The following is a 22,698-nucleotide window of genomic DNA, read 5'->3' as shown; positions in this document are numbered from 1 at the left end:
TGAGCCAAACCGGTTTCGGCCCAGCGTGTCACTCTTAGGAGCACCTCGAAGGGTATGACAAGCCAGGAAAGACCAATCCAGACATCAACGTTTCTATTCAAGAAATGACTAGGACAACTCCAGACTAAATCAGTGTCTGAGGCAAAAGGAGAAAAATAATTTTTCCCCCAAAACTGAACTTAGAAACAATGCCCATTATTCTGAGATAATATTCTTCCTGACTCTAGAGGGGATAAAGAGGTGTTAAAAATCTCATACTTACGTTTTTAAATGTTGGCTTTTTGTTTTTAATGACTTAGGAAAACAAGGAAGTGACAACATGTAATCTTATTTTTTTTTAAATATATTCTTATTGATTTCAGAGAGGAAAGGGAAGAGAGAGAGGGAGAGAGAAACATCAATGATGAGAGAGAATCAGTGATTGGCTGCCTCCTGCACACCCACAACTGGGTATTAAGCCCGAAACCTGGAACTGAGTTGGCTGGGTGTGGGAGCCAAGGATGGGGAGCCCGGATATGTGCCCTGACCAGGAATGGAACCATGACCTCCTGGTTTGTAGGTCGATGCTCAACCACTGAGCCACACAGGCTGGGCCAACTCCGTAATTTTAATGTTGCCAATCTGTGAGATCCAAAATACTAGGCATGGTGGTGCTAGGATGTCGGGTACACACTTACCTGTGCGTACAACTCACCTGGGACTGCCTAAGACCTGTGGACTCACCTAACCTGATCACTGCGGGGACAGAACGGAAAAAGAGGAATAACGGTTTGGGAGGCGGAAGGCATGGGAAGGCTGCATTTGGTTATAAATATTGAGTCTGACTTGAGGAACAATGTCCAGACTGGAGAACTCTCATAATGACTTCCCATAAAGAGTGAACTTTGGACCCATAGCCTCCATTGCTAATGAGAGCCGTTCTTATCTATCAAGTGTCCAAGAGGGGAAGAGAGCTGAGCAGCACTGTTAGGACGGGTACAAGAGTGAAGACACTGGCCAGCAGCCCAGGGCCCGTGTCAGGTGGAACTTGTGAGGGGCCCGTAGGCACCTTTTACAACAAGCCTAGCAGCTCCAGTTTAGCCCCAGGTTAGACCAGTGGCTCCCAACGTGGGCACATGCCCCTCGGGGGGTAATGTGACTTTTAAGGAGGGCAATTCAAGAATGAGTTCTTAACAGTGAACTTTTTGCATTTCTTATAGTTCTAGGGGCCTCAGGTACAGTATATGAATATATATTTTGACATATTTATGCATTTCAGTTCTCTATTATGTTTTGAAACTTTATTTGCTATTTCTTCATATCACTTCATATATTAATATTATTTTTTTAACAATTTCTTAGTGATGTATTCCTCAGTACTTCCACTGTCCCTTCGTTCTTTTATTTCTCTCTTTCATGGATGCCATGTTCTTCGGAAGCTGGTTTAGACCAAGTTAATGGCCTTTTAGGCTTCCTCCACGTGAAGAGGAGTTCACTTTTTGAATAATAGAAATTCTATGTGGGGGGGGGGGGGGCGTGGATCAGGATTTTAGAGATGCTTGGGTGGGGCGTGGCCAAGAAAAGGTTGGGAACCACTGGCCTAGGTATTCTTATCTCAACTCTGTGATTAACAATCAAGTAGAAGTTTCGCTCTTTATAAAAAGAACTCTTCAAATTTCACTGAAGACAAAAGGCTGACTACAAGGACACTCTTGGGCTGGGTGCGGGGACATCGCTACTCCAGTGTCAGGCTTTCTTGTCCTGGATATTTCGAGGTCATCACAGTCCGCTTGTCTCTGATACGAGCGGAACCCACGCTGAAGTGACTGGGGAAAGACAAGGAAGCCGCTGTGTGCAACCGCGGGGCCGAGAAAAAGCACCCCTGCTCTTAACCTGAACACCTCCCCACCCTCGGCTCCCACACCCAGCCACCTCGCTTCTTCCTTTAAGAAGAACAGATGTCTAGCTGTTTAAGAAGCTTGGGTCCTGCACTCAGAAAAGATGAAGCAAGAGTGTTATTCTAGCCTCACTGAGCAGAAATATCCAATTAAAAGAAAAAAAGATTTGCCTCGACATCGAGAGTATAACAAGGGTACGGAGATGAATAGATTAGCTCTTAATGCCAAGCCTCAGCTGAACATTAAGTATAGCTGCTAATCCCATTATTAGGTATAGAGCAGTGGTTCTCAACCTTGGCTGCACATTAGAATCAACTGGGAATCTTTTTAAAATCCTGATTTCTGGGCCTCATCCTCCGGACATTCTGTTTCTTTGTTATGGGGTGGGGCCACAACATTAGTAACAAAGAAACAGAATTTCCGGAGGATGAGGCCCAGGAATCAGGATTTTAAAAGGATTCCCAGGTGATTCTAATGCGCAGCCAAGGTTGAGAACCACTGGTAGAGAGGGTCGTATCCCTCACCTCTGAAGGAACAGCCTTAACACCTGGGCACGGAGCACATGTGGAGGTTGCGATCGCTACAAGGCCATCCCGTACGCCACCCCTGGGACTGCATCTTTTCCGAAGAGAGCTAGAAAGCCAGTCAGGTTACAGCAGACGCTGGACGGGGCTGGTTTCATGTGTGCATTCGCCAGGGAGGTCTGAGCAGTTCCTGAGAAGCAGGTTTCCACGTGAACAAGAGCCGCCCCCTGGACTGAGCCGCTATGGGAAGCCACCCTCCTGGGGGGCCTGGGAGACACCTTCGGGAGCTGACTGTCGATGCCCAGGGAAGGGTGCAGAGTGAACCTGCCTCTACCTCCCCCCCGCCCCCCGGCCCCCACCTCAGGAGCAGGTCAACCCGGAACCTCCGGTTCCACCCCCCACTCTGATCCCCACCCACAGGCAGAGAGAGGGCTGAGCTGGAGAGGAGGGGCTGCCCCACCCTCCGGGAGCCTGCAGGAGACAGGCCAGCCTCCCTCGGTCACTGACACAGTCACCAAGACCAGGTCTGAGATGCGGCGGGGTCTACACGCCCCCCCACGCAACGCACAACCCAGCGCCCCGCACTCATGTGCACAGCTGTGCTGGCACCAGCTTTCCCGAGACCTGCTCCCTCCGGGACAGCCTCAGGCAGGTCTTGATTCCCTCCGCACAGGGAGACCTGATCCCGGAGGCCTGCGTCTGCGCTGTGATTAAGAGCCTGTACACTGACTAACTGTGTGTGTGCGTGGGGGGGGGGGGGGGGGGGGGGGGGGGGTGTGCACGGGGAGATGGAGCGGGCGGGGCAAGTACTAGTGAACAAACACAGCGAGCCTGCCTTGGTTTTCACTTTCATTAGAACGAGGGTATATTTCCATCAGTGTGTTGGCCCCTTAATTAACATGCACGTTCAAACAGAGACGGATGCTTACACACCCAGGGGGAGATGGGGGAAGGGTGCTTACAATTCCGAGGTCACCAGGCTCTTATTAAAGAGAAGTGTTTATAACCGTTTCTCCACTCAGATTACCTTTAGCTTATGCAAAAAAAAGATAAGAATTACTACCAATCGCAGGAAAACACTAAATAAAATGAGTACAGCTGCTGTACACGGGCCAGTAACTGGAGGGGCTCAATGACCGGCACAGCTGCTTCCCCAAAAAACAAACACAGAAGTGTGGTGGCCGCTCGGGGTGCTGCCGAGCGCAGGGACCAAATAAGGGGTTCACCGCCCATAACCACGTGGCTGGAGCCAGGACCCAGGAGGCCTCGGTAAGGGCGGCGTCACCGACAGATTCCTTCTTTTCCACACCTCTCACTCCACAAAGCTGAAAGGCCACCCTGCCGCACCCCTCCAGCCGCTGCAGGAAGGCGAGCAGGACCGTCCTGCGAAGGACACAATGACATTTTCCTTCTGTTCGGCTCAGAGAACATGACTGTGAGGTGTGGTGTTAATGGGAAAAGCCCACGTGAGAAATTCCCCAAAGGCAAGGAGGACTGGCAGATGGGCACATGGTCAGAAGCCGGGGGTGGGCCTGGGTCCCTGCTCTTACCTGTGGGCAAGTATCCTGAGAGTCGGGGTGAGGGAAGGGCAGCAGCAGCCTTGCCCTGGGCCAGGGAGGGCCAGCACCTGGAGCCGGTAACAGCCGCAGGGACAATGCGACAGTCACGGCCAGGCACCGCACCGGATTCGCACCGGATTCGGATTCGAAGGAAACATCAAGTTTCCTCTTCATCTCCTAACGCTTCTAAAAATCATATGGCCTCCAAGTGTTTCTACTCTGCCCAGAATTATACAGAAACCCAAAGAGTTAAACTAATAAAGTACGGTTTTTGGAATTTCCAATTAATAATTTGAAATATTTTTCTAAACTTTGAGTCATTGCGCGAGTGGGCGCGCACGCACGCGCACACACACACACACACACCCCCCACGAGACCTAAATTAGCTTTGCAATAGCAATGTAATCCTATCTAATAAATAGGGAATATGCTAAAAATCGCAAAGATGGCAGCACCCACAGCCAATAAGGAGGGAATATGCTAACTGACTGCCCCACCCTCAAAGATGGCAGCACCCACAGCCAATAAGGGAGTATGCTAATTGACTGCTCCGCCCTCAAAGACGGCAGCGCCCACAGCCAATAAGAAGGGAATATGCTAATTGACTGTCACGCCCTCAAAGATGGTGGGGCCCAGTCCCCTCAGCCCCCCAGCCACCCAGGGCCGCCCGAGTCTCAGGTAACCAAGGCCGGTGAGGCTTGCGCTGCTGGCAGTGGCAGCAGCAGAGGTGTAATGGGGCGTCACCTTCCCCTGATCACCAGGTCGCCTCCCGCCCCTCAGGGCACTCGGACTATGAGAGGGGGCAGCTGGGCTGAGGGACCCCCCTCCAGTGCATGAATTTCCATGCACCAGGCCTCTAGTTAATTAATAATAAATGAAAAAAAAAAACTAGGAAATCCATTTTCAGAGGATTTTTTTAAATTCTTACTGGAAAATTTTTAATACTAATAAGAAACATATTACAGTATATTGAATGAGTCCATGAAATCCCTTCAGTAAAAGCAAAGCAAAAACAACTTTCTGGCCCAAGTGGGGAAGATAAAAAGAGAAAGAAGAAAATGGAATTCGGTGGAGGAAAAAGACAGGAAAAGAGAGAGAGGCTGTGTTCGGAGGAAGGAGAAGCACGGCCAACGACAGAGCCCATGGGGAGAGCCGCCGGGAACAGCCGTGGCAGGTCTAAGGCTCAGATGCCGGGATCACCCGTTGTCTAGCGCCCTCGGCAAAGCTGGTTGTCTCACCAGCGCTCACTGCCTTCAGATGTAACATCCACAGCCGCATGACGCACGGGATGAGCCAGGGAACGCCACCAGACCTCCTGCAGGGAGCCCAGCGCCCCAGAGGCCGCCAGCAGGCAGGGACCCGGGCCTGAGCCCCTGCCAGGGCTGACAGAGGAAGTGAGCTGGGAAGGAGCTGGCACCTGGGAAAACAGGCCCCCAAACCGGGAGGAACCTGCCACGTCACCCTCCTCCAGCCCAGAAGCACGGAGCAGTTGCAACCACTTCTCAATCAGCAGAACAGGCCTCGGGAGGTCTGCCTCTCTCAGCCACGACCGAGGAAACAGCCGACTGCCTCTCCAGTCTGGGGCTGCCACTGGGAATGAAAACTATCTCCCAAGTGCGAGAAGCCAGGACAATAATCACCGCACGAGTCAGTCCCACGGCCCAGGGGAGCCCACGACCTCTGAGAAACCACCGCAGGGAAAACATCACAGCGTTCCCAGGATTTGGCTCAAATGTCACCTCTCGGCTCACCTGCGTCTCACCCAGGGACAGGAAACTACTTTCACCCGCTCACATTTAACAAGCTCTTACTGTCCGCAAGGCTCTGGCACATCCAAGTGAATTGTTGCTTAGACTTGAGCTGCTTGAAGGTCAAAGCCTAGATAGGACTATTCAAATATGTTTTGCGTTAAACACTTCTTTGCTAAAATCAGTGGCATATACTGTAGGAACAGTAAGCCCCATTACTCCCTCTCGCCTCCACTTTCTTCGCTAATTTCACAAACACACACAAATGTCAAGCACAGGCAAGCAAATCACCATCACTTACCCCAAACGTCCCTTCCGAACACCACTGGGCTTCTGGAAAGAGCAGTCTGGCCTTTGCGCTGCCTCCCTTTACCACTCCACCCCGAGTGCACCAGGCCTGCCCTCCTTCTCCGCACCCCCACCCGAGCTATGGGCTTGAATCTCTCGGCATTATCATGACTGTCCTCGTCACAAGGCCAACAGCTACATTCCCCCTCAGTCTGCTTGGCCTCTCCCCTCCCCTCCCTGAAATGTCCTGTTTGCTTCACTTTTTCCTCGAAATCACCTCAGCAACTTAATAGCTTCAAACATCACCCGTGCTAAGGTCCCCAAACCATGACCTTCTGCCCACTCCTCTCTTAGACCCAGATTTCACTCCCAAGCACATGCACTGCAAGGAGCTGGGGCGGCTTTAAAACATGCACACACTCGACACTCCTCCCACCAAAGTGGGGTCTAATCCCCCTCCCTGAATCTGGCCATCCTTTGTGACCCATTTCTAATAGAATGAGAGAAAAGTGATGCCACGTGACTTCGAGACAGGTCACAAAGAGCCACACTGCTGGCCCCCTGCCTCTCTCTTGGGACTCCCCCCAGGGGAGCCCTGAGCTAGCTTCCTGAGCGGCCTGCTGTTGGGCCAACAACACGGTCTCCAGAGAAAACACTCAACGCAGGCAAGCAAACAGCCCTCAGCAAACAGGCTGTGTGGACCGGAGACCACGGGCGCGAGCAGGTGCCTGAGCTCCAGCCGTCCGTGCCTTCCCAGAACAACCGGCCCTCGTGTGGTTGTTTGGATGATCCCCATCGCAGGCTGCAAGGGGTCCCAACTGAGGCGGAGTGGCCCGGATGAGCTGTCCCTGCTGAGCCCAGCCATCTTACAGATCTGCGACCACAATCCGTGCTGCCGTTTTAAATCACGAGATGTTGGGGTGGTTTATTATGCAGCTCTGGGTAACCAGGGCTCCAATGTGACAGACCCCACCCAAGTGCAGACCCTCCCTCCTGCATCTGCTCTTCTTTTCCTAGATTCTATCCCAGTTCCAACCCGAAAACCCTTCTTTACCGGCCTTTGTCCTCAGACCCGCACCCCAGATCTCACCCCCAATTCCCTTCCATGCCCCTCTTTCTCTTATCAAGATTTCCTACTTAGCCTTCAAGTCCAAATTCAAAGGTCACCCTCTTTGTTTACAGAGGACCCAGCCTAGCTGTCCACTGCCTCGCGGCCACGGTCACACAGCCATAGACACCCACTTCGCTGTAGTGGCCTCGCTGTACGCTTGCACTTGCTGCTAAAGAAATGAAGTGTTTAATTTGAAATGGGAACCACTGGGTTAGCATTTTACAGAAACAGCTTATCTTCAGTTTCACAGTTAGTACATACTGACTTGAAGTTATGTCTGGGTAGAAAATTCAGCGTCAGCATTTTCTGGTTATAAGATAGTGAGATATTCTGGCTATAGCACCAGTGCTAGTCACAGATGTTTCCTTAATTTCCACAAGTATGTGAGTGTGGACGAAAAGGGGCCACATGCTAACCTGACCAGCTCAGGGCAGGCCTGCATGGCGGCCTTGCAAACTCAGATACCTAAAGGAACCACACAGGATGGTCTGAAATTAAAACGTTGTAACTAAAAGCAATTTATGGTAGGAAGTCATGTCCTAGGCCAGTATCTTCCCTGACAAAGGTCAAGCTCTGCCCTAACTGAGCCTGTCTATTGTCTTTCTGCATCTGCAATTACATCTCATTGGAATGTCAAAATAATTTTCCGGACCCCTCAAAGCATAGGTGCCACTCTGTGGAGACCACAAATCCCCTCACTGTTACTGAGCTACTTGGTGACTGTTAACTATCCTACACCCACCTAAGCAAAAGAAGTGTGTGTCTATCATTTTACTTTGTCCAATCCCAGAGGTTTCCCCGCTTGCTTTCTCCTGCCTCCCTAATCTATAACCAATACATTTCATGTATCCCACTTCCGTCTCCTCCTTTGATTGTAATGTATAAAACAAGGTGCAAAACTGCCATTCTCCAGAGCATTATCTCAATCCCTTGAGGTTCTCAATCCCTTCCCAGCATTTGTCAACAGTTCGGTTCAAATCAACTCACAAAAATTCTTCACAGGTTTGAATGTTTCTTACGTCATCATGAGGTATTGTCAGCCCCAGAGAGGTTTAGTGACTTATCCAGTGAAGCTGAATTTTCCACCCAGACATAACTTCAGTCTAGCATTCTTTGCCCTAAACATGTATAACTAGTTCTGACCCGAGAGGACGGACACACGGCCACATTCTGGTGGACACACGCCCTACCGCTCCCTTCCCATGGCGCTACCACAGCCTGCCACTTTTCTGAACAATACCTGTCAAAGGAAAAGGGAGAGCATATATAACTCTTCCAGACACATCACACTTTTTATCTAAGTAAACTCCAGCCAGGCTGGTGTGGCTCAGTGATTGAGCATAATTCCATGCATGAAGAGGTCACTGGTTCGATTCCCGGAGGGGGCACATGCCCGGGCTGCGGGCTTGATCCTCAGTAAGGGACCTGCAGGAGGCAGCCGATCATGTTCCCCTCTCATCGATGTTTCTCTCTCTCTAAAATCAATAAAAACATATTTTTAAAAAATTAACTCTAGATGGAGGACAGATTTAAATGTAAAAACGAAAACCGTGAAAACATACACACCAAGTGAGGATGGCATTTCTGGGAATGAGTCAAAAGCTAGAAGCTAAAGATAAAAACCCATCAATTAGTATTTCTGCTTGGGGAAAAAAAAACAACACTATAAAGTCAAAAAAGGAACAACAAACTAGGAAAAAATATATTAGTAATTAATATCATGGAAAGAGGCCACATTTACAAATCAAGAAGAAAAAGACCAGTAACACAATAGTAAAATTGGCCAAGTATATGAACAGACATTTCATAAAAAATGAAATACAGGTCTTAAGCCTATCAAATGAAATACAACCACCTTCACTTTAAGAAAAATACATAATTAAACATATAGCTGCTCCCCTATGAGAACAGCAAAGACGACAAAGTGTGACAACACCCTGCCGGGGGCGGAGGAAGCCTTGCTGGCACCTTGCTGGGGTGTATAATTGGCACCGCTTCTTCGGAGCAGGATTCCGCACTGTCAAACTGAACAGTCACATTCCTCCAAGAACTCTTCCCACAGGCACGCCGCACATTTATGGGGTGGCTTGGATACACATTTATTTGCTGCAGCTTTGTTTTAGGACCAGGGGAAACTTAAACATCCATCAGTAGGGAACAAGTTAAATCTCACCCTTGCGGTACATAATGTGGGGACACAAAAAATCACCTTCCTTCCACCTTCCAAGTTCTAGCCGTGCTGATCATCAAATTTATATGAGACAGATCAGCCGGAGAACGTATCCAAGGTTCGTGACCGATGTACATGTGGGGTGCCATCAGAATATGGGACCCAAAGACATCGCATGGGGCAGCGGCAGCTTGTACACCACTTTGGACAAGAGAGAAGGGGGCAGGGGGCTGGGATTTCAAAAGGAAAGCCGGTAATTACAGGTAAATGAGAAAGGGCAAACATGTAGTAGGTAACCTTTCTCTGGGCCACCCAGAAACAATGGGCCCCAGAAGGAAGTTGAACCAACAGGCTGGGCTAGGTCTCCTCTCACCGCCACATGTTGCGAAGGTGATGCTCCCACCTTTAAGCAGGTTTTTCTACCTGAATGTCTTTAGGCAGGCGGGGGAGGGTCAGAGATCTTTCAGAGTCTTCTTTTTTTTTTTTTTTTTTTTTTGGAATACTGTTTTTATTGTAGAATTTTAATGTTGACATTACTGCAGACTTCCCCCATCCCCACCACCACACTATTGTCGGTGTCCATAGGTTATCCATATGTTTATTGGCTAATCCCTTCACCTTCTTTATGCAACCCTCCTTCCTCTCCTCCCCTCTGACACCTGTCAGTCTGTTCCCTGTATCTCCATGTGCTTCTGGTTCTGTTTTGTTCATTCCACATATTAGCGAGATCATATGCTGTCTTTCTCTGACTGGCTTATTTCGCTTAGCATAATGCTCTCCAGGTCCCTCCATGCTGTCTCCAGCTGCATAGTATTCCGTTGTATAAATGTACCAGAGGTGTGGGGGTTTTTTTTATCCACTCATCTACTGATGGGCACTTGGGCTGTGTGAGTCTTTTGTTTCTTAATAACCAGATTAAAATCAATAAACCAAAAAGCATATCTGGGATGGCAAAACTTTGGTTCCCCAGAATAACATGATACATCTACAAATACACATCTATAAACAGTCATTAAAAGGAAGCCACTCTACATGTCAAATGACCTCTAATACACACAGTATTAGCCCTAGCCAGCTTGGCTCAGTGGATAGAGCATTGGCCTATGGACTAAAGGTCCTGGGTTTGATTCCGGTCAAGGGCATGTACCTCAGTTTCAGGCTCCTCCCCAGCACTAGCCCTAATCAGGGCATATGCAGGAGGCAACCAATCAATGTTTCTCTCACATCGACATTTCTCTCTGTCTTTCCCTCTCTCTTCCACTCTCTCTCAAAATCAATGGAAAAATATCCTCGGGCAAGGATTAAAAAATTAAAAAAAATAAAACACACTGTATTTAAGTGAAGGTAGGCACTAAACAATTTGTGTTTGTCATATAGCCACACAAGTGCATACAGAATTATGTATCTAAATAAAAGTGTATGTGAAACTACATACACAGACGCTCTGGGTGGGTAGAGAAGACACTGGTAACGGTGGTGTCATTGCCATCCAAGGACACAGCCCAGGGACAGGAATGGCAGGGAGGTTTACCTTTTGCAACCTTTCAGTCATTTTGAATTTTGTGTCATGTGCATTAATTACCTGGCCATGCTAGTCAAAATGATGCTGGAGAAGCGTTTTAAAATATAGTCAGTTTTTTTTTAAGGCAAGGAATAAAATGAAATATTCAAAGGATATTACTTAGGGAGTTGTTGAGAAATTTAGATAGGTGGATGGCTATAAACCAATATGCTCTCAGTGGCTTTTCAGAATAGGATTACAAGTGATTTTTTCTTTTTCTCCATCTGTATTTACTGATTTTTCTAAAATGAACAACTATTCTCAACCACCAAAAAAGTACTTTTAACTCAAACGTTTTTTAACTTCCAGTAAACATTAAATCCCTCAGACATTTACTAATAAAAATACATTGCTAAGATTATGGTTTCTGTACAGCTAGTCCCCACCCAGTTAAAGTAAAGTTTGGCAGAGTCTCGGTTAAATGCAGCCAACAATCTATACTAATAAAAGAGTAATATGCTAACTAGACCGGGAGACCTTCCGGACATCCTTCTAGGCAAAGCCATGGTGGTGGGGCCGAGGCAGAGGCGGTTAGGAGCAATCAGGCCAGCAGTGGAGAGCAGTTGGGGGCCATGAGGCTGGTGGGGGGGGCGGGCCGCTGGGGGCGAGCAAGTTGGCAGGGAGGGGAAGTTGGGGGTGATCAGGCTGGCAAGGGGGGGCAGTTAGGGGAGATCAGGCCAGAAAGGGGGGGCAGTTGGGGGCGATCAGGCCAGCGGGGGGAAGTTGGGGGAGAGCAGGCCGGCAGGCAGAGTGGTTAGGGGAGATCAGGCAGGCAGGCAGATGAGCAGTTAGGTGCCAGAGGTCCCGGATTGTGAGAGGGACAGGGAAAGGGCCTAAACCAGCAGTCAGACAACCCCCAAGGGGTCCCAGATTGGAGAAGGTGCAGGCTGGGCTGAGGGACACCCCCCCTCCCGTGCACGAATTTCGTGCAACGGGTCACTAGTTAAAACATAAATAATGAACCCCAAAAGGAAAATAAAACGATCTGAACCACAACAAAAGAATCAGTAGCACAGTAGGTCAGGGGATTGGGTATTCTTTTTTGCTCTGAACTGGGAGCTATCTGTTTAGATTGTGTGCATGAATTATTCTGCTTTGAGATCTTGCTAACCACTCATAACCCCTCCTCCTACCACTTAAGCTTTTCCCTGGGGACCAGGCAGGCTTCCGCACAAAAATAAGTGCAGGAAGTGAGTGTGAGCTAACAAAGACATCAGTACCATATGGAACGCGAGACTTGACCAAAGAAACCAAGAACCTGCATGGCTCACACCTAAAGAAGATCTGTGAGCAGACCTTCATTGTTATCCAGTGTCTCCGTATCTGTTTTACTTTTAAATAAGCGACATCTCACATTTTTGTTCTCTCTCAGGCATAATTACAATGAAGTCACAGAGACATATTACTGTGTCACCCTTTTCTTTCAGCCTTCCCTCCTCCCCATTTTCTTTGGCCTTCCCCCTTAAAATAAAGTGTGTGTGTGTGTGTGTGTGTGTGTGTGTAATTCAAACACAAAAATGCTTAGTGACTAGTTGACTATCACTTCCATACAATGGTGGTAAACTAGAGGTTATTACTAACAGAGTAGTGAGCATAAATATTTATTCAGCCCCATAAAAGGTAGTAGGGAGGGTTTTTACAGTGTTTGCACTAGTTAGCACAGAGCAGGAAATACCACACACATTAGACGTGCCGTGCGGGGCTTAACACGTTGAAATTCTCGACAGGCATCAGCAAGTTCGGGTATATTTTAAATCACTTGACACTGGCTGAGCTCTCAATTTAAGCAGAGCATTTTATACAAAGTCTTGGTACAGAGGACGGTGAGAACTATTAGAATCTGAGCCTGACACTGAAGAGTATTAGAATGTGCCACTGAAGACACAAAGAAAACTGTTCATTTCCAAACTCTACAGCCCTGCTGAATAACACAAAGGATACATTTTGACAGCTTCATATAGGAAAGAAGGCAAAGGAGACACTTTCAATAGAGAAAGGCATTTAAGACAAGAGGTAGGGCATTTAATTTTGCATCTAGAGGTGTGTTTTTAAAGGGACAGATAAACGCAAGGAAGTCCACACACAGTCAATAAAAATGTTCTGATTTGGTTTTAAAAACTATGCAAAATAATCGCAATTCAAGAGCCAAGCACAGGGTGTGATAAGCCTTGCTTCGGCCAACATTACTTGCTAGTGAGCAGGAGGGTTTACAATCCTAGGCTCCTCCTCCACGCTAAGCCAGGCATCTCACTGAGTCACTGAAGATTGAGCCATCCACTCCAGCTCAAAAGCTCACATTAACTTGCCCCTCCCCCCATGCCCTGCACAGCCTCATCAGCAACTTTCTCCACCTAACCACAGAGCTCCACTTCCTTTAAAATTACAGAGGAAAAAAGAGCAGGAGACAGGAGGAAGTAGGAAGCGAGAGTCCAACCTGGAAGGTCACCAGTGGTTCTGACAGCTGGAAGGGGCTCCTGCATTTTCCCTTCCATTGCAGGTAACCCACAGATATTTCTGAGCACCTACTGTGCGCTGTGGGAACATAAAGATAAAAAGGCAAAAGAGACAGGCAGATGGAACCAGCAGTGTAAGGCAAGGCTATGTGGTTCTCACCCGGCACAGCTGCACAGGGAGCCCGCTGACCTTCCCAAGCAGGTGACTCACCTGTTATTCTGAGACCAGTCTCCATACCCTTCACTTGAGGAGGAGGAATAACAATTAAAAACAAGGATTAACAGTGTGGCTCACCGGTTGAGGGTCGACCTATGAACCATGAGGTCACAGTTCAACTACTGCTCAGGGCACATGCCCCGGTTGCAGGCTCAACCTCCAGCATGTAGGAGGCAGCTGATCAATTACTTTTCTCTCATCATTGATGTTTCTATCTCTCTCTCCCTTCCTCTCTGGGATCAATAAAAATATATATTTTTAAAAAACACGCAAAAAACAAGGACTAACATGACTATGTCTTATACACACACACTAGTCCTACAAAAACCAAGCAGAGTGTGGCAGCCAGCTGGAATACTGCAGCAGCACCAATGGCTGCTTCTTACCAGAGGAGCTAGAACACAAACTCCAATCAAATCAGCCCCTCACTCACCTAAGTCAGACAGTTCCTGACAAGTACCAAGCATGGTCGTTCTAAAAACATCGTGTTGACCATGGCAATGGAAGACCTGTACAAATGTGCATGCTGTCTGACACCCCAATGGTCCCCACTCAAAATTCGGACAGTGCTGGCTTACAAGGTGGCCCTGCCTCCTCCTCACAACACACATCAGACTTGTGATCAGTTTTCTGACTCTAACACTTGAATGGCTGCTACTATGTGCAAATCGCCATGTTACCCAACCCTGGACAAAGATAAAGGACAGGCCTCTCCCCTCAAGAAGTTAAAAACAGAGGCAATACGTGTGTGTGCGCGTGTGTATATATACATATGTCTTTTACATATTACATACTGTAAGTGCTCAGTGTGACAGTAATTTGAGGGATGGGAGAGAAAGTAAGGGTTGGGAGGCCCCAAAGAATCTTAAACTTCTCAAAAGTTAACATACAAAGCTGTATCAGTGAAATAGGGTTTATTTACATAAGACACATCAGCAAGAAGGAAAACACTGGAGGGTAATGAGCAAAAAATGAAAACTGTGAGCTGAGACTCAAAACAACAGTCATTCCTACACCAACTTTCCAAACGGGCCCGGTTGTTCTCGGTCGTGTTTTTCAGCGTTTCTGCATCTTTTTAGAGCGTGTGGCGCGTCTGTTCCAGTTCCCCGGTTATGACCGGCGAGGAGCTCCAGGAGGTGGCAGCCCTGAAAGCTGGACGCCCAGCCCAGCAAGGCCACACACCGCACACAGGGACCCCCAAGGCGCCCGCACGGCACCCGGCACCGCACCCGCTTTCGGAGCCCCGTGCGCCCTGCGCGGCGGTAACAGACCGAGGCTTTGTGTCCATGGGCAAGAGAAGACCCTTCCGATGAAAAGCTGCCCTCTCCCCACCCCAACACCCCACGGACACCACCCCGCGGGGGGGCCCCTGGCGAGTGAAATATCTGCGTCCCCGCCACCACCATGAGCTCCGACGCCAACAAATCCCACGCTCCCCAGGGGAGGACTGAGCGGGTGCTGCGGCCACGCCGGGAGGCGCCAGGACGCGGTCCCCGGAGCCGCCGTTTCCATCAGCGACAGGAGCAGCTGCGCGGCACTCGCTCCGGCCGCCTTCCCCCCAGAACGCAGCTCCGCCGGTCACCGCCTCCCAGAACCTTCTCGGCGTCGGTCCCTCCGGCCGCCAGCGCCCTCCTCCAGCCCGGTCACCGCAGGAAGCGCGGTCGGACCCGGAGCTGCCGCCGGCGGGGCGGGCGGCGCCGAGGACGCCGTGCACCTGCTGGGCCCGCGCCCCCATCCGGCCCCGCGCCCCGCGGCCGGCCCCGCGCCCTCACCTGGCTCGCCGCGCTCCATCGCCGCCACCTCGCGTCCCCGCCGCCGGCCCCGCTCCGACCACGCCGCCGGCTCCTCCTCGCTCCGCCGCTGTGGCGCCGAGTCCCCGCCCCCGAGGCGTCCGGCGCCTCCCAACCACCTGACCGCCGCCCGGTGCGCCGCCACGTAGCGAGGCGGGAGGGCGCGGCCGCGCGGGAGGCGGGAGGCGTGGCCGCGGGAGACGGCGGGAGACGGCGGGAGGCAGGGGGCGGGGCCTCGGGAGACGGAGGGCGGGGCCTCGGGAGGCGGGAGGCGTGGCGTCCGGCCTGGAGTTAGTTCCCCTTGTTCCCTCCGAGGCGAGGCGCGCGCTGCCGCCCCTGCCGCCCAGCACCTGGCTCAGGTGGAGTCGGACACACGGAGGGGCCCTGAGCAGTGCCTCTGCCCTGCCGTCTCCCCAGTCCCCTCCGACGGAGGTCATCCCCAGGCCAACTCCAGCAGGTCCCAAAGGCGAGCAGGACACCGAATCCCCAAATGTTATGTCCTCCCATCTTTAGGGTTAGGGTTGGGGTTAGGGTTGGGGTTGGGGTTAGGGTTAGGGTTAGGTTTCGGGTTGGGTTAGGGTTGTTAGGGTTAGGGTTGTTAGGGTTAGGCCCTAACCGTTAGGGTCAGGAAGGTTTTCCTGTAATAAGAGCTGTGCTGAGTGCAGGGTTGAGTGAATTAAATGAGCCAGCTGGCAGCACTGTCGGCAGGGGTCTGTTGGAAATGCACTCTGAGGTTTGGTGTCCACTGACCGAGAGGACAGTTTGAAGGGCCTGGAACAGGACTGTGCTTACTGCCGTTAGCACTGCGGTTCCTCCTCTTCCATGAAGGCACTTGGGTTCTGTACTCCGAGGTGGCACCTCAGTTTCATAAGCCGCTGAGCCTGCGGGTGATGCACCTTCCTCCAGTGTTGCCTGGAGACTTGCCTTGGCCTTGGCCTTCAGCCGGCTGCGTGGCCTAGCTCTCCAGGTGTAGAGGCTCTTCCAGTGTTTTTAGGTGTCAGTCAGCTGAAGACCATGCGGCTGCCCTCGGCAAACGCAGGAGACCTCCCTCTATTCCTGCGCCCACTGCACCCGCCTCCGGCCGGGCGCCACTCACGCTTGGCACCCATCAGGCACCGCTACAGCCAGGCATGCTACTAGGTTATAGCCTCGTAGCTGATAAGCTCCAGCGGGTCGAGGCCCAGGTTGGCCTTGTTTTCATGCCTTCTTTAGAGCATGCATTGAAAAATACTGTAAGTTTAGCTTTCATGTTCGCATTTTAAAATGATTGTGTCTAACAATCCAGTGTTTTTAACAAAGACACGCGATACTCTGCCTTTTTAAACTTATTTTTGAAGTGTAATGGTACAGCACATTTTGGCATTGGCAGGAATTCCATTATGTAAAGAATTTTTGACTAGCTGCTGCTCAGATCTACCGTATAGAGGGAACACCTAGAGAGACGAGCTCCCAACCTATGGGCTAACTTGTGGACAAATCAATAGCACTAATGTTGGTTAGAAATATTATTTTTTTAAAGATATTTTTATTGATAGCAGAGAGGAGGAGACAGGGATAGAGAGATAGAAACATCCATGATGAGAGAGAATCACTGATCGGCTGCCTCCTGCACGCCCCACACTGGGGATTGAGCCCGAAACCCAGGCACATGCCCCAAATGGGAATCCAACTGTGACCTCCTGGTGCATAGGTCGACGCTCAGTCACTAAGCCACGTCAGCCGGGCTAGAAATATTATTTATTCTACTCATATCTATTTAATGTGCTGTGTGGTAATGGGCTTGCCTGTTACGTATGTTGGGAGGAAAAATGCCTGGCTTTTTAAAGAATGCATTTGCTGTCCACCAGTGGCAGAGAAGGCTAACGTCCTACCCAGTATCTTGCTTTCCATTGTCCTTTCTAAGAGATCCCAGACACTGTTAGGGCGAGCAGTGCCCTGCAGAAACACTGGCCACTCAGCCTCCCTTGCAGCTGGGGTTGGCTCTCTCACACATTAGAGGCCAGTGTGATATGAGCAAAGTTAGCTGGTCACAACCTCCAAGAAATCATTTACGAAGAAGACAGAGTTGGCAACATTATTTTACCCTTCACCTTTCCCCTTCCTGTCCAGAAGGCTCAGCCACTTGCTCGCAGAGGATGAAAGCGAAGCTCTCTGCAGAGGAGACACGCAGAAAGAAGCGGGGTCCTCAGGGGCATCGGGAGGAAATAAACACCTGACATTTGGGTGTTTTTTTTAATTGATTTGAGGGGGGGGGAGGAGAGAGAGAGAGAGAGAGATTTGTTATTCCACTTATTTTGGCATTCAGTAGTTGATTCTCCTATGTGCCCTGACCAGGGACTGAATCCACCACCTTGGTGTATCGGGGCAACACTCCAACCAACCCAGGCCCCGGCCAGGGCAACACCTGACGTTCTGAAGCCGCTCTAGTTGGCTTCTGGTTACATGAAGCCAAATGCAATCCTAACAAACAACATGCCATTTTTTAAAAGTCCCTTCTTGTTATGTACCTACACAGGTGTGCTCATGCAATCCCGAGCCACAGGTAAATATTAACTTACTCATTCTATGAGGTTAAGTAAGCACTGTCCACGCCATAAACAGCCCAGTGCAGGGAATTTCCACAAAAGCCTGCTTTTCTCTTGTGTCTTCCCTCTACTTAATTTTTTTCTCCTCACAAACCAGAAACTGCACGTACAACTGGGGCTGTGTTCCTTCTGAAACCAACAGACCGGGGGCTGCGCACTCGGGGCCTGGAGAACGGCCAGCACTACACCCATCCCCGTGCAGAGCTGAGCCGAGCCACCCCCTCAAAGGCTCGGGACACGAGGCAGACACTTCACTTTGCAGTGTCCTTGCTGTTCATGGCGACATGGATTTTTTTTTCGGTTTCTTTTCACAAGCACCCATTTGTTGGTAAAATGTCTACATGGAAATTCCCCGCAAGCAGATGAATTGAAACAAATGGAAATGTTCCAGGGGCTAGAAGGACATGGAAGCCCCTGCTATGGGCGTTGTAAGCGGAAACTTGTCTCCGCCCTCACTGGCCCCACCCCCTGGAGGCCAGCAGAGAACACACAGCATGTGCCGGGCTGCCCGGGGTGGCTCAGTTGGTTGAGGGTTGTCTTGTGCACCGAAAGGTTGCCGGTTCCATTCCTGGTCCAGGCACACACCTGGGTTGTGGGTTTGATCCCCACTCAGTACACTTCCAGCCTCTCTCTTTCTCTCTCTTCCTGTCTCTAAACATGTCTCCCTACCTCTAAACACCTCCTTGAGTGAGGATAAAAATAAAAAGAACTCCCTTCATTTAGAACACACACAGCCCTGGTTAGCGTGGCTCAGTGGTTAGAGCGGCAGCCTGCACACCGAAGGGTCATGGGTTAGATCCCGGGTCAAGGGAATGGACCTGGATTGAGTGTCTCTCTCACATCGATGTTTCACTCTTCCTAAAAAATCAATGAAAAAAAGTATCCTTGGGTGAGAATTAACAAAAAGCAAACAAAAAAAAAAACTCTGTGGGGCGGGAGCCAAAACAAATGTTCAGAAAAACACATCCAGGGCAGGTTAGGAGGGAGATTTGGGAGTTAGTTGCAGGTTCCCAGTGCAGGGTGTAAGGAGGGGGTAGGAGTGGGTGGGTGTGTCCATTTGGCCCCAAGGACTGCTCACCCAGATGAGAGGCGCAGGTGGGCAGACTCTAAAGCAGTGGTTCTCAACCTTCCTAATGCCACGACCCTTTAATACAGTTCCTCATTTGTGGTGACCCCCAACCATAAAATTATTTTCGTTGCTACTTCATAACTGTAATTTTGCTACTGTTATGAATCGTAATGTAAATATCTGATATGCAGGATGTATTTTCATTGTTACCAATTGAACATAATTAAAGCATAGTGATTAATCACAAAAACAATATGTAATTATATATTCAATATGTGTTTTCCGATGGTCTTAGGCGACCCCTGTGAAAGGATCATTCGACCCCCAAAGGGGTCGCGACCCACAGGTTGAGAACCGCTGCTCTAAAGCCTGGGTCCAGCCCAGGGGTGCCCAGGAGCCTGAGTCTGGGATTGCCAGAGAACATCTAGGACACCCGTTCAATTTGGATTTTAGATGAACAATAAATAATTTTTTAGTGTAAGTATAGTCCCTGTAATATTTGCAACATACAAATACTTAATGGGTCCCTGTGTTTTGACTTGCTGACTGGCCACCCTATCGGGCAGTTCTGGCTGTCTAGTCAAACAACTAAGAGCACATGATATCCCAATTTTGAAAAAGTTATCACCCAGAGTTAGGAGGTTCAAGAAACCAAAAGCCAGTATTGGAGAAGTACTGATTTAATGTCAGGTAATTAGCACTTAATTGCTAAAGAAAACATTACAGCCTTGCATTCTCTCAGCTTTGAAGGCTGTGAATGTGAAATAAACAACCTGGAAAGTGTGTACTTCGCGCTAATGCAAGTCAGATGTGGAGATCCCTCAGCCATCACAGGAAGCAGGCTCACGGCATTGATTTTGTTAAGAAAGCCATAAACCACTTCATCTTCCTTGTATGTGTTCAAGCCGCTGTGAATTCTGTGTCCATTAGATTACATCATGGGAGCTGAACAAGTTTGAGGAAGATGCTAAATGCTTGAAATCTCTTAACAAGCCATGTTCTGAAGGCAGCTCTTGATGGGGCATAACTTCAAAGTTTCTTTAATGAAATAAGTGTTTCCGTGTAACAATGAGGACATGATTTTAAGAAATGTTGAGCCCTGGCCAGGTGGCTCCATTGGTTGGAGTGTCGTCCTGTGCACTGAAGGGTCGTAGGTTCTATTCTTAGTTAGGGCACATGCCCAGGTTGTGGGTTCCATCTCCAGTCATGGCACTTACGGGAGGCAACCAGTCGATGTTTTTCTCTTCTCTCTCTCTCTCTTTTTCTCTCTCTCTCTCCCCTCCCTTCCTTTCTCTCTAAAATAAAAAATAAAAAATGATAAATAAATAAAACACCCTCTGATGAGGATTAAAAAGAAAAGTAATGTTTAATTATGAAAAAGGCCGTGAGGAAAGTAGAATAATATGGTTCCCCTGTGCAAATATTTTGGTCATTGTTACAGTTAGATTCTCTGTGAGCTGGAGGGAGGTTTGTATGCTGGAAGCTTTCTGGGGCTAAACCTGTGGGGAGGGAAGCAAGGGAGATTAAGCTGGGCGTGGCCTCCCGCGCATTCACACAGCGGCTCCCCCACCCGTCCAGCAGCTACGGGTCTGGGTGTCCCCCCAGAGTTGTACCAGATTGAAGCAAGGGCCCTGCCTTTATACCCTATGCTGACCCACCCTAAGAAGGAGGCTGCCCTCAGGAAATAATTTGGGGCAAGTCTCCAAGGGAACACAGCGGGCAGCCATTGACTGCCAACAGCCCAGGCCTGCAGGGCTCAGTGGGTGGGACCGCTTGGCGTCCTCTCAATCACATTCTGTAAACTTCTTGGGCTTTTCTACCTGTGTTATAAGTCATTACTATGAATCAGAGTAGAACTAAGAAGTGTCAAGCAAGGAAATAAAAACTAAACCTGCCTTCCAATGAAAATGGAGTTTCAGAAAAATGTTTCCCTGTCCAGATGACAGGCCCCTGGCCCAGAACCTTCCTCAAAGGGGCAGAAACTCCCGATGACATTGGAATGACATGCTATGACGTCACCACTGAATCTTTCCAAAGAAAATGTCACTCATGCTATTTTTAAGCCTAGTTCTAAGAGAGAGAGATAGAGAGAGAGGAGGAGAGAGAGAGAGAGAGAGAGAGAGAAGAAGAAGAAGAAGAAGAAGAAGAAGAAGAAGAAGAAGAAGAAGGAGGAGGAGGAGGAGGAGGAGGAGGAAGAGGAGAAGGAGGAGGAGGAGGAGGGGAAGAATGGAGGAGAAGGAGGGAGGGAGGGAGGGGTCAGCTCATGGATCTGTCCTAAAGCCCAAGATACACAGCAGGGTACGTGCCCTTCCTCCACAAATATACCGAAATGAAAATGATGGTCATTGGAGAGCATCTCCTTCTCTCACTTATCTTCTCGGGCTTCCTCCCCAGGGAAAATTCAAGAAGCGGAGGCTCCTGAAGTAAACCATTAGTGAGGATGCGAAACCACCCACCAGAGCTACTATGTCTGACACAGGAGAGAAACACATTCTCTTCGGTCGCCACTAATAAGCCTGAGTGTCCCCTAGTCAACGCAGTCACGCGTCCACTTGCTGGCCTGTGAGTGAACTGCCAGAAAAAATACCTCCTATGCTCTCGACATTTTCTAAGTTTTAAATGCTGCCCTGGAAAACAAATCCAGCTGTTTCCTCCGATTCACACTTCATTACAGTCAATGCTGGACTTTTAATAAGATAAAATCAATGTGAGGGTACATTAATACTCTGACTTCCCCTACAACCTCAGGCGATGGAATGGCATCCTGCCAATGAGGACGTTGAGACACAAAGATAGTAAGAAACGTACTCAGAATCACATACCTCTTAAGGCTCAGAGCTGTAAGAGCTCTGTCTGCCACGCCCTGGCAGCAAAGCAGCGCCAAGGATGAATCGGCACAGCGCCCCCTTCACTGAGGAAGAACCCACCAGTGAGCATTTCCTACTTGCCCCCCAGTGCCCTCCCGATGGCCAGGCTTAGGATCAAACACTAGCCTCATGGACGCTCAGCAGCACGTCGCCCACTCGAGACTCGTCTGGAGCAGAGACCCTCCTAAGCCCATAAGCAGAAGGCTGGGAGCGTGGACTTGTCTGGTGGTCCCGTCTCTCTCTCTCGGGGAATGACCGCCTCCTCCTCAGAGGGACAGCCGAGCAATGTTTTCAACGTGGAAATCCACACAAATGAAACGACTGTGACACACATTTCACCAGCTCTGGTGGACGTTACCGCAGCACCGCTCTGCCCGCGATGGGACACAGATCAGCACAGCCCTTTGGTGCGAGTAGGAACAGACAGCGGCGTGGCTGCAGAGTCCCTGCTCGCGGGTCCTGGGGCATTTCGATCACTGCTAATACTTGCTGAACTAGGATCAAGACAGCAGGCTAGGCGATCAATGCTTCTCTCCCATCATTGATGGATGTTTCTCTCTCTCTCTCTCTCTCTCTCTCATCCTGTCTGAAACCAATAAAAATATATTCAACAAAAAAAAAGAAAGAAAAAAAGAAAGAAAGAAAGAAAGAAAGAAAGAAAGAAAGAAAGAAAGAAGAGACTATGCCCCGTCTGAAGGAACGAAGCTGGTTGGCTGGCTTACTTGAGCCTCCAGGCCTGTGGGATTTATTTTCTTGTCCTGGGTTGGGCCGTGGGGTTCCTGGTTTTGAAGCACCTGTCAGGTGATGGCAGTTGTTCTGGTTTCTGTCATAGTGGCCATGAGGTGGTGCACGGTATTCTCTCCAGTTTAAAACCATCT

General features: G+C 49.5%; 1 protein-coding gene across 5 annotated transcripts in view; it reads right to left on the bottom strand.

Moving 5' to 3' along the window:
* The window catches only part of TPD52 (tumor protein D52), a 78,508-nt gene extending 63,059 nt beyond the window's left edge, over window positions 1–15,449 (bottom strand). For 4 of the 5 annotated variants that reach the window (XM_070392646.1, XM_070392647.1, XM_070392648.1 and 1 more), the window contains exon 1: window positions 13,504–13,543. In XM_070392646.1, the coding sequence (XP_070248747.1) occupies window positions 13,504–13,528 (25 nt within the window). In that variant the 5' untranslated portion in view covers window positions 13,529–13,543. Of the gene's footprint in view, window positions 1–13,503; window positions 13,544–15,281 lie in introns of those variants that run through there. The other variant, XM_070392645.1, reaches the window with a different exon arrangement.
* Window positions 15,450–22,698: the final 7,249 nt, after the last annotated feature.

This window comes from Myotis yumanensis, unplaced genomic scaffold (assembly GCF_028538775.1).
Source record: "Myotis yumanensis isolate MYYU_CA2020_CCGP unplaced genomic scaffold, mMyoYum1.0.hap1 SCAF_15, whole genome shotgun sequence".
NCBI lineage: Eukaryota > Metazoa > Chordata > Mammalia > Chiroptera > Vespertilionidae > Myotis > Myotis yumanensis.
Note: the sequence above shows the minus strand (reverse complement) of the source record. Positions and strands in the feature narration are given on the sequence as shown.